The sequence below is a fragment of the Mesitornis unicolor genome, unplaced genomic scaffold (genome assembly GCF_000695765.1).
Source record: "Mesitornis unicolor isolate BGI_N332 unplaced genomic scaffold, ASM69576v1 scaffold45693, whole genome shotgun sequence".
In the NCBI taxonomy this organism is placed as follows: Eukaryota; Metazoa; Chordata; class Aves; order Mesitornithiformes; family Mesitornithidae; genus Mesitornis; species Mesitornis unicolor.
The window spans coordinates 52-12304 of record NW_010173484.1 but is presented as its reverse complement, the minus strand read 5'-3'; the positions used below and the strand labels follow the sequence as shown (position 1 = coordinate 12304).

Sequence of the window (12253 nt, the reverse complement as noted above, 5' to 3'; positions counted from 1 at the left end):
AGAGCGTGATAATCAGTGGCTGGGTGTCAGCTTATCAAGGCAACCAAAAGAAAATGGATCTATTGTTGTATGTATTAACCACTGGAGCTGTGTGTCTGTCAGACTACTCTCACCTTTCCTGTGCTTCTGTGTCAAACGTGTTTGTTTTTTATCCGTAGGCTTGTGGACATAGATGGAAAAATATCTTTTACATAAAAAATGAACACAAACTCCCACATGGTATTTGTTTTGCCATCACTTCTGATTTTCGAACTGAACTGAGCAGAAGAATATGCCCATGCTATATAGGTAAGCAGAACACTTGGGTGCTTTGTAGAGAAGGGTAAGATACATAATTGCATGGTGCGGAGTTTGTGAAGAGCCTGTGTTGCTTTGAGCAGGCCTTCTGCAGTCAAAGGCTTGAATTGAGTGCTGATGATATGAGCCCAATTTATGATGTAAATTTATTAGAAATGTGTTTATCACATCACAAAAAAGCTGCTTCCAACAGGCAAAAAGTCTATTAAATAGGGCATAAGAATACTTGCTCCTTGGATTGAATCACCAAAGGATGTGCACTTCTGAAAAATAGGCCAGTAGAGGACATGCTTCCTTCCTTTATTCTGTCATTTGCTTGCTCTGCTCAGGAGAGCACCTCACAGCAGAGCAGCAGTAATACCTGCAAGTGATTGTTGCCATCTGCTCCTTAGCCTTTGATGCAAAGCTGCTGTGGTTCCTCAGCACAGTGTCTCCCTGTTCCTTACTTGCCTCCTGCCAAGGCCACTGCTGTGGTGAGAGACGTCCAGTGGTCCTTCTTCAGAGGACTGCAGGAGCAGGATAAGAGTCAAGACCTGAAACTGTCAAACAAGGCCATCCCTGCCTTCCCCTTCATACCTCCCTCCCTTCCAGGAGAGCGATCTCATGACCCTGCCCCTTTACAATGCAAGGAAGAGCTGGCAATGTGGCCTTTCTGTGCTGACTGATAGAGTAACACCATCAAATGTCCTTCTGCTCCTTTGGAGACTGTTAGGAGCGTTGGTGAAATCATGCTTTTATCTTCAGTGACTTTTTAAGGATGGATGAGATGAAGAGAACCCTGATGGGAGTCAGTTAGAGAAGAAAAGCAGGAAGACAGAGCTGGGAAAGTTGAATGTAAAGACTACTGCTGAGGATGATAGTTACCAATGTGTCTAAGATAGCCATAACACAGCCCTTCAGAGCACTAGTGGAGCATCAGGGCAACTCCTATCAAGATATGTAAGCCTGTCAATCAGATTATGCCTGAATCATACAGAGTGGAAGAGAAGAGTTAAGCTTATCCATCTGTGCTGCTCAAACTATTTGTGCTATTTAATCTATGGAACAATTTAAAAAGAAAAATATAACCTTTTAAAATCACAAGATTTCAAAGGCAACTGTGATCAAGTGAATACATAATACTTTGAGTTTGTTACGGTACTATATTGAAGCTAGAGGCTATACAGTAGAAACCAGTGGGTTTAGTTTTATTACGAAACTGAAAACTAACATTGTTTTACTTTGGTTTTGTTGTTTTGTTGTTTTTAACTTCTGTTGAAGACCTGGTAACAAATTCTGAAACTGTGTGCATCTCATCCTTTTAAATATTTCTTGCCTATTCCCAGATCATGCGCGAAAGTTTGGAGAAAACCATGGGTCATGCCAGGCTGGAATGTCTAGTTTTTATGTTGAGGTGTGTACTAAAGATACCAAACTTTTCTCTGTGTATAGATACTTACATATATTTATACATATGTAGAAGTGAATATGTATATGCAAACAGTATCACTGTCTCTTTGTTTTTGTGGGAGGGAAAAATCAGACTTCTCTCATTTCTTTTTAACTGAATCTTGATAAGACTTGCATGATAATTTCCAACTAATACTTTTACTTTTTATTCCCAAGAATACATTTATGCCTTACTAAATCCTAGATTACTTTTCATCTGGAAAGAGAGCATTAATATAACAGAGTATGAAGTTTTGTTAGTCTCTTTAATCTGTTTCATGTAACATTAATAATGCTTAGCTTCTTGCTTTACAAAGTAATATTCTGTATTATTTAATTTCCATTTCACCCTAAGATTGTGATTTCTGAAAAACTTTTGAGAAAATAATATCCTGTTTGTTTCTGTATTTTGAAATTGTTCACAACTCAGAGTTTTTAATAACCTTATTTTTGGAAAGTCTGAAAAATGTAGTCTGTTATCTAGTGGTAATCCCTCGGTGCTGAGCCAGACGCATCTCCAGTAGCATGTCATTGAGTTTGCTAGAGATCTAAGGAAAAGCACTTGACTTGTTTCACTTATCTTCATGAATATTTAAATATTAATAACATGGCTTTATTTTGTTTTTCTTTTAGGACTTAATTATAATGGGAGCCCCTGGATCATTTTATTGGACTGGTTCTATATTTGTATACAATACAACTGCAAATACAATCCACGCTTATACAGATTCAAATAACCAAGTGAAATTTGGCAGTTATCTAGGTACTTAAAATTATTTAATACTTTACAAAAATGTAAATCAAAGCATTAGCTGATCTTGAAGTGAGTGCATGGTGTTTATCAGTGCTTTCTTTATTAATGCCAGAAGTGATGGTTCTAAAGATGTGTTCTGATTTTGTTAAGTATTATTTAATTATAAGGCTGCTTCGCTGTTCTTTTTACATGGAAGCATCTCAAAACATTAGATTTCTGTTTTTATCATCTCTCCACTAAGTTTCTATCAAGTCTTGATTTAGAAGGTAGAGATATGCTTCTGATTAGCAATGGTTCGCACTTCACTGAAGTCTGAAATGCTGCCAAGGGCTTTCATAGCAAAAGACATAATGACTTCACGTATAACAGAAATAGGAAAAGTTTGTTACAGTGAAAGCTGCTAGGAAACAAGTCTTAATTGTACCGTCAGTAAGGGGTACTATGCTGTGATCTTAAGAGAGAGACTTGCTTCCAATCCTGATGATTATTTTATTTTTTTTTTTTTTTTATTCCAAACATATTTTGGTCTGGATACATGGAAATTTAAACATTATCTAAGAATGTCTGCAAAGAAAGCCATGAAGCTGCTATTATATACCTACATCCAAGCTGAATTTAGTGCTAAAATTTATAGGTTTTTATGCCAACAACCATCAGCAGCTTCAGTTTTCTCACTACACGCTAAGAAAAGCTCATCTGTCCTTCCTGAATTCCTGAGCAAGAATTTTTTTGCCTTTTGTTTTTTTGCATTTTAGCATTCATAGATCCAGTTCATGTGGATAAACATTTCCTGTTTCTGATTTCACTCTTTTGACAATAAGAAGTCGGCATACACTATGATATAGCTGTTATGAAAGACAAAGTGGCTAACACTCCAGAATTCAGTGTTGAGCCTTGCAAAGGCTGCAGTTGGGCTCTGAGGAGAAGTCAAGTCAGTCAGTCTTTCGTAGGACAAATGAAAAACTTCTGAGAATGCTTGCTCTAGCTTTCCAGTAATAATTGGCAGAAAAAATATTACACCTGTCTGGGAAAAAGCTCATTACAGATTTCTGCTCCTACAAGTATAAGAGTGAGAATTTCTGTAATGAATGAGTCAAGTCATTGATAGCCGAAGCCAAATACAGGCAAATGGGTAAAAGCTCGCATAAAGACTGTGCTGGGGAAGATGCAGGGAAAGCATTCCCACAGGTGTGGTCTATTCTGGTTCCCTTGGCCATCTAGGACCTGAGATCAGCTGGAGTTTGCTTCACAAATACTTCTCCAGTGACCTGGTGCAACCATAACAGCCAGATGCTGGCTTGGCAGAGCCATGTGTCCTCTTAACTTGCCCTTTCTACACCATAGTAAAGAAGGGGACTGTTGGCTCAGTGGTCTGTCTATACAGTTGCAGCTGTGATAAAACTTAAATTTTGCACTATCTGTTGTCTGTTTACACTGTTCTTCCAGCAAGGACTGAGGAGGTGGCTTTTTTATTTACATTTTTCATTTAACTGTCACAGAGTAATAATTAGTAAATTAGAGTGTGCAGGAAGAGTGTGCAAAATTACAGTAGCATTTTTCATAAGCTGGAAGAAGCAAACCTGTTTAAGTACCAGACAATTAAGAGGAAGAAGGAAGTTAGAAAGAGAAGGTGGCAATACATAACTTCTGGTAGAATTTTCTTGACTAATTCAGATTATCTTAGACATTAATAACTGACTTCTTTAAAAGGAATTAGATAAGTAAGTCAGTCTTTCAAATCAGCTGGGCCTGGCAAAAGACTAGGCATTAACATAGACCTTAGGCATTAACAAAGTACCTTAAAGAAATCTGGAAGTAATAGGCAGTTTCTTTTAGGAATCTGAGAATTGCAAACGACATTTTGGAAAACTGGAAAGCTGTACATAATGGTAAAGAGGAGACAGTTCTGGGGTTGGAAATAAAATTTCATTTGACTGTGCCTTTAAATTTAAATTAGGTGATTCCCCATCTCCCCAGACATTTTAATACCACACTGAAAATGAGGACTGTCAGATTACTATACTTTCTTCTGGTGTGTTTGGCTGCTTGTTGTTGTTGTTGAGTTTTTGTGGGTTTTTTTAAAGATGTTCATTAGAATTATGAATGTTTACACTTCAGCAAAGCCAAAATAACTAGAAAATAAAGGTCAGAGGAGGTAAATTAAAGTTCATTCACTTAAGCTTATTTTTTTGTTGAATAAGTAAAAACTAGGTGTTGACCTTTAAATGATAAATTGTTCTTAAATTATAAATTCACCTCTTTTAGCTTACAGTATGAAAAGTAAAAGCTGGGTTAATGGAAACTTGCATTCTAGACAGTTGTCTTCACAGATGAAAGATTTAAGGCTCATTCTCATCTGGTCCAAGATGTTTTTTCCATTTTCTCTGCATGCTGTGAAAATCAACAGTCATTCAGTAAATGCAGGAATAGCAGAATATGTTAACTGTCTTCCCTGTTTCAACTAATGTATTTTGGAAAGAGTAAGGATGACTTCTGTAGCTTCAGATAAAGGTGATAGCCTTCAGTTTGCAGTTCTGTGGCTGGACGTCTGCACCAAAATATGGTCCTGTTTGTTAAGAGCTGTCTCCACATACAGAAATACTTTGTTATGTAGATTCATTTACAAAAGCTGATGAAGGGTTTTCTTATTACAAAATCAAGCTTTTGCTCCAATTTGTTCCTAACATTTTCATATGTGTACATCCACAATGGTCTGTATGTGTGAATGTATATGTGCACACATATATAAGTAGTACGAAATTTAATTTTTCTGCAGTCCAGTTACAACAATAGTCAAAGAGTAACAATTGAATCAAGCGTTTCCACATTGCAGTGTATAAATATTTGATCATTTTTGTTGTATTACAATATGGGCTCACTAAACAATTGCAAAATACGCATTAACAGAAGGTGTTTCTAATTTATTTTATTGGTTTCTAAAGTATGGCAGACAATTGAGATCCTGTTATTTTTATTGAAATTAGTTTTATTTAAAAATAATTAAAATTAATTTTATTAAATGTATTAAAATTAGTGTTTCTGACACTTGTTTTTGCTTGCCAGAACTTAATGTTTGTATTGACCTTTTGCTTATATTTCAAAAACTCTCTTTTCTGTTTTCATTACTAACTTGCATGAGGTCTGAATTGTCAGACTCACCATAATTTGTGGTGTTGACAGCATTTACACATCTCTATTTTTTTTTAGTATAGCATTTTCAGTATTAAATAGTGCATTTCTAATTTACAGGATACTCTGTTGGAGCTGGACATTTTCTGACATCAACCAGTACAGAAGTAATTGGAGGTGCTCCCCAGCAGGAGCAGACTGGTAAAGTAAGAGATTGTCTGTACTGTTGTTTTGAAAAATATACTTCCACATACCCACCCATGATTTTCCAATTTAGATTAACATATTAAAGATGAGTATCAGATATGTATGATTTCTAACAGGGAGAAAAGTCAAAGAAGGAATGAGGAAAGAAACTCTAGATAACATTGCTGTGAACTATGGTGTTAAAGAAAGGTACGGATAGGAAATAATAAACAGCTGTACCTTGTGATACTGTGTGTTGCTTTGCTGATTCTCTAGCACATGCTGTAGAGAAAGCACAGGAAAGTATTTCAGATTACTGTTTGCTGAACTCCACTTATATTTTCTTTTCATTTTAGGCATACATTTTTAGCATTGAGAAGCAACTAAATATTCTATTTGAACTAAGTGGTAAAAAGGTAAATCTTTCATGCTACTTTTCTACACCTTAGAACTTCTAGCTTGTCTTGGTCAAAATTCAAATATAATATGATTTCTTGTTTGCACACAGCTTGGTTCTTACTTTGGAGCTGCAGTTTGTGCTGTGGACCTGAATTCAGATGGCCTCTCAGACTTGCTAGTTGGTGCTCCGATGCTAAGTACCATCAGAGAAGAAGGAAGAGTTTATGTCTATGTCAATTCAGGTTCTGTAAGTATTTTCTCTTAAAAACACATGGTAATGCAGTCATTCTATTATAACAAGTTAAGAGGAAGAGATTTCCTCTTTCTTGTCATACAGTATTTGAGGATATAGGAAAAACAGCTCTAGAACTGTGATGGCAATCCCAGCAGGACTGTAGCACACTTGCATACATGAGCTGTATCAACTGTAACATATTGGTACTTACATGAGTGTTAGAAACTGAGGACAGACTGGTTTTGTTTCATCGTAACTTCAGATGGTGACAGGCTGCCCCTACAGCCTCTTTACAGGCTCTGCTCCAGTACCATGCTTACCACTGGACTGGTATGTGAAGAGCAACTTATTTAATGCATCAGAAACAAACAAGAAATGAAAAATTTGTGCAGTTAGTGGTGCAAGTCAGGAAAGAGACTGGTAAGTCCTCAGTTTAGCAAATAAAGTAACTGGACAGATTGTGCATTAGAATTAGCTTCCTTTTATTCTTTCTAAAGATAGAAATGAAAGTATAATCACTGCTTTTTGTGTGCTTTTGAATTTGCCTGTCTTTCTAAATTTTATCTTGATACCTTATTTTCCTTCCTTCCTCTCCACAATGATACATGGTAATTGCAAGCATAAGAGAATAAATATTTTCTTAACACGTTTTCCTCAGAGAACTGAGTCACTTCAGGATACCCACAACTAAGGCACACAGAATCGCTCTGAAGCAGCTATTGTTTACTACCTTCTCGTGGTGTATCGACATAACTTTTTAGTAAACACAGTCCTCGCAGAGCAGTAAGCTCTTGTATTCTGATAAAAGCCTGCTTCTGTTTACAGGTTTTCGCTATAGGAACACATTGCTGTTATCTTTCTTAAATAACTTTCTTAGTCTTTATTATTCTTATACTGTTAAATAAATTCTTATACTATTAAATACTGTTAAATATCTTTGATAATGCTTGCTTCTGCACCAAGGAGTTCAGTAGGATTATATATTGGCATCCGAGGCAGTTTTAACATTTTGAGTAATGTTCCAGGTCTCCTCAAGATGCTGTGTTAATGTGCCATTGACTCTATTTTCCTTCAGGAGGCAAAGATGGTAGAACTGAACATAGAGCTCAGTGGGAGTGACTCATACGCAGCCAGGTTTGGAGATTCCATAGCCAATCTAGGAGACATTGACAATGATGGTTTTGAAGGTAAGTATATCAAGAAAATCCCTTGGGTTTCATTCTCTCTGAGCGGTGGACTGTCATGATAAAAAGGGGGATTATGGAAGTTTGAGAAGACTTTCAGTTGGTGACTTGACCTTTCATTTCTAGACCACTGATTTGAAATGTAGCTGTTGATATAGGTCATTGACGTGTAATTCCAGGAGGTTAGGTTCTGTTGCTTTAATAAAGAGCATGAGCGTAACGTGATAACGTAGTCTGTAACTCTGGGTGCTGGACCTCAAGTGGTGTCCTTAATCCTGTTTTAGACATCTGAGACAACAGTTGGGGAACAATTTGGCAAATTTGTAACATCAAAAATAAAAATTACACATTGAGTCAAGATCTGCTTCTGTGTCACCAATAGGAAGTAGTAAACAGATGGGGATATTGAAAGCAACCTGCAAGCTGGGAGACTGTTGTGGGACTACTTCCCACTCAAGCCCTCAGATGACTCGTGAATTGTCTGGCATGGGCTCCCAGTGGGGCTAGGACAGAGAACACAAGGAAGGACTTTAATGGCCATGCCCCGATAATGAATTCAAAATGTTAATGGGGCTCTGAGGAAGCTTTTTCTTCCTGTTGCCATACAGGAGGATCTATTTCAGACACATGAAGTTAAATGCCCAAACAGAAACTGAGAATATCCTCCCTTCCTCCCCCACCACCCAGGCTGAAACACCCTCTCTAAATATGATGATTTGTGGGCTGAAACTTCCATTGATGCTCCTCAGGTGGAACCTGCTTGGAGGGCAGAGAGATTCAGTCTCCAGACTTGTATCTAACTTCTAGTAAAAGTAATAGACATCGAAAAGGCAATACCGTGTGACAGTTACAGATAAAAAGTATTTTAGTTAATGAAAACAGATGAAAGTTTGTAAAATGTGTTAAATATCTAGAATTACTCTCATGGCCTTCTACTTCCCTTCTGCTTCCAGTCAGGCTGCCTAAGATATGGTTGCTAGAGAAAGCCCTGTGGTCTGCTCCTCTCAGCTTCTTTCCTTCTAATTTCATTCACTGGCCGTTTAGGCAGCATGCAGAAACACAGCTGACTGGGAGGCCTCCAGCTAGACAGAAGACAAGCAGAGGGAACCTGGCCCAGTGGATTCATGCATCTTGTCATGGTTTCAAGCAAATAGGAATGGCCAGTATTCCTGCATGAAAAGCTGGCATGTGCTCCCCTCCAGCAGAAGGGCAGGCACAATAGGCTGTGCAGGGACAGAATGAAAAAACGACAGGCATTTTCTACTGTTCAAAAATTCATAAACCGTTTCAGTTTTTCCGTCATCAAAACTTGCACTGTATGCAGGGAGCTGATATCCTTTGAGCAAAAACCGGCAGCTTTTTTCTGGGCTGTACCTTTACCAAGTCAACTTCTTCACACTTCTGATTTACCTTTGTTATTTGCAGTTACCATCCAGGGTTCTTCTTTCACTCTTCCCTTTGTCTTGTGTTCTTGATCCTGTTCCATAACCTGCAAAGCTTGGAACAGTCGTTCTCTTCTTATCTGGTCTCCTGTTCCTTAAAGTAGTCTTTCCCTGCTCCCCTCCCCGCCCCCCTCCCCTCCCTTCATACCTGTTCTTTGAACTCATGTTAAATTTAGTTTCTCCTGTTTTGCATTACATTCACAATTTTATACACAAGTTTCAGGTTTTGTCCCAAAACATTTCCCAACTGCACAGGAAAGCCATATCCAAATGTAGGGCTGGAGAACAGAGAAGTAATATCAAATTAATAGCAGCATAGCAAAGTAGATGTACGACACAGAATATAATGTGAAACAGGCACCCTGAAACTGCAGGGGGAGGTGGAGCAAACAGGTGTGTTAGCTTTTGAAGGGAGCGAAAACGCTGAAAAGATAAAGTGGAGGCAATATTGAGAGTGGCAGTAGGAAAAGAAATTTTGTAAGAAAAACAGCTGGAAGCAAAATATAAAGAGAAATTGGGTGTTAGAAACCATTTGTCTGTAGTAAGTGATAAAAAAATCACAGCAGATATGACTCCTTCAATGATCTATACCATCAGTGTCAGCCCTGTGAAGGTAATGGCATGCGTACTGGCGTAGAATCTGAGCTCCTCAAGAACATATGTGTAATTTTAATTAGCACAACTTGGCTGTCCTATTTTCATCTCACCAGTAGAGAGACGTAACATATTTTGTGTTTTATTCACAAAAGTATGGATTCAATCAGAAGAACTGTTCAGTAAAACTAAATCGTCAGAGCTTTGCTTTTCTTGTGATTTTGGTTCCGTGCAGCATACAGTATTTCTGATTTGCAGATAGTTCAGTTTTGCTTATTTGTGAATGAAAGTTCACAATTATTAATTTGTATTGGAGACTTTCAAGATTATGCAATTAATCTCTCTCCCCTACTCCCTCCACTTTTTGGTTAATAACCTCTGGATATTGAAACCATGGGGCTTTTGGGGAAGAACTATTGAAGGTGCATGGGTGGGTTGGTTGGTTGGTTGATTTGTTTACGTCTTACCAAACCCCTCTGGGATTAAATCATTTAGGCATAAAACATATCCCTTTGTACAGCTACCTTCATTTCCTTGTTAAACACCTGTTCAAGCCTGTTATCAGCTGTTAAGGACATTTCTTAGAAAAATAAATGCTTCATTTCAGGCTGCATAATAACAGTACTTCTTGTGTTCAGTGATTTAATCTGTGTGGGAATAGCAGAGTGTAGGCAAATCATTATGGTTCCATGAATACAAGGTGCTTTTTTATTTCTTCTTAAAGATCATGGTCATTTTGGCTATTCTCCATGATAACCTATTAAGGGTCATATTCAGTATTGGTTGGAACAGGCTTTGAACAGAATGGCTGTATTTGGCCCTTGTTTTCCAGAAAAAGAAGTTTTTAAGGAAAAGTAAGATTACTGAGATAGTCTGTATTGTTTCCATTTGCTTTGTATCTATCTTCAGCATTTCTTTTGAATTCAGTCAAATAAATTTGGTCCGGCATTGCATGCATCATGATTTGGATTTCTTTAACTCTTCCTTGTTCATGTATTGTAGTCAACCGATTATTGTTAAATTGTTTTTCCACAGATGTAGCAATTGGGGCTCCACAAGAAGATAATCTAAAAGGAGTTATTTATATATATAATGGCAGGGAAGATGGAATAACGCCATCATTTTCACAGGTAAGCATTTTCAATGAAAAATAATCACTACAGAAAAACCTTAAGCTTAAATTTGAGAGGGTTTTCCCTTCATTTAATGCTCAGGCTGAGGTACTGTAAAAGGCTTCAGAATTTTTTTATGCGATCTATGATTTCCAGTCATAATATAACCTATAATAGAAAAATAAATTGTTTTGGAGGCCTCAGACAGGGTTTATGGGATATAACATTTGCAGTAATTGAGGAATATTGCTTTCAGAGGTATACTTTCAGAGGTAAGCATGTAACTGCCTTTGGCAGCATGATAATTGTGCTAACATTTTTCATTGGATATTGTAACTCAAAGATTAGCTTTCTGAGAATAATTTTATCTTCTGTTTTTTCTTTTTTTTTCCTCCTCAGAGAATACAAGGACATAAAGTCAGTAATTCTTTAAGCATGTTTGGACAATCCATAGCAAGTGGCATTGACACAGATAACAATGGTTATCAAGGTGAATTATGCAATTTTGTTTATTTTTTGGTTTTTTTAAAGGGTAAGGATTCATAGAGAACAGCCCTACAATGCTACTTACTACTTTTAACAGGAGCAAAATCTGTTATTATGATGATATGTCACATCTTGCATTTTGGTAAGAAAAAAAGAAAGAGGTAAAGCTGAGGCCAAGCAGTCAGTTTTCACGGTCATCTAACTATTATTTAAGGACTGAGAACAATGTAATAGTAAGATCATAATGCAGAAGAGGAAGAAAAATGTACTTTTTATTTTACGGCAGCCATCTGATCTGCTAATGTCACAGTGAGCTAGTTTGGGCACTGGGAACATGTTTGTTGTCCAGACTAGTGTTCTAACCTAAAAATCGTACTGGTCTTCACATAGTCTGAGATTTTGTCAGGAATCAGTGAGCTCTATGACTCTCAGTCTATGTAAACAGTACATTAACCTGAGTCAGGGCTTACAGCATTGGATTAAGACTGTTGTGGAGTTGTGGGCATGACACAGAAGTGCTAATTTGCTGTAAAACAACCTAGCTGGTTCTAAGTATATCCTCACTGTTTTATACATATTGTCAAAATATTTTGACATTAGGTCAGGTCAGATGTTGCCTGTCCTGCCCCTGTGGGTGTAAGAGCATAAAGTTCTCATGAACTGCATGTTGTATGTTTTGGTTACATCAATAGAAAAGTCATCCAGGTTAATTTGTGATGCTGGGCTAAGAGTAGTGCACAAGTAGTCTGCTGTCAGGTCACCTGTTGTTTACTGACTTGGCAGTCATATCCTCAAACCTTTATATCCTTTAGACTCCTCTGACAGATTCACTTTTGCTGCCTCATTTGAGAGGCATGTATACTGTGTATATTTCCATCCTTATTGCATGAACAGTTTTCAGTTCAGTTGGAAGAAATTAATTTTTTTCTATCTGTATGTATAATTTCATACATATAACATATGTAGTTATACATAAAAAACTCAGATATGTATAGGTATACATAAGG

The 12253-nt window shown here is 37.2% G+C and overlaps 1 protein-coding gene across 1 annotated transcript in view; it reads left to right on the top strand.

Moving 5' to 3' along the window:
- LOC104537762 (integrin alpha-4-like) overlaps positions 1–11250 on the top strand; it is a gene marked incomplete at its 3' end in the record, with an annotated part of 13361 nt that extends 2111 nt beyond the window's left edge. Inside the window, exons 2-10 of the mRNA XM_010180741.1 lie at positions 159–288; positions 1623–1690; positions 2359–2488; positions 5729–5814; positions 6151–6210; positions 6303–6440; positions 7504–7615; positions 10684–10778; positions 11160–11250. Coding sequence (XP_010179043.1) covers positions 159–288; positions 1623–1690; positions 2359–2488; positions 5729–5814; positions 6151–6210; positions 6303–6440; positions 7504–7615; positions 10684–10778; positions 11160–11250 — 910 coding nt within the window. The remainder of the gene's footprint in view (positions 1–158; positions 289–1622; positions 1691–2358; positions 2489–5728; positions 5815–6150; positions 6211–6302; positions 6441–7503; positions 7616–10683; positions 10779–11159) is intronic.
- Between the last annotated feature and the right edge of the window lie 1003 nt (positions 11251–12253).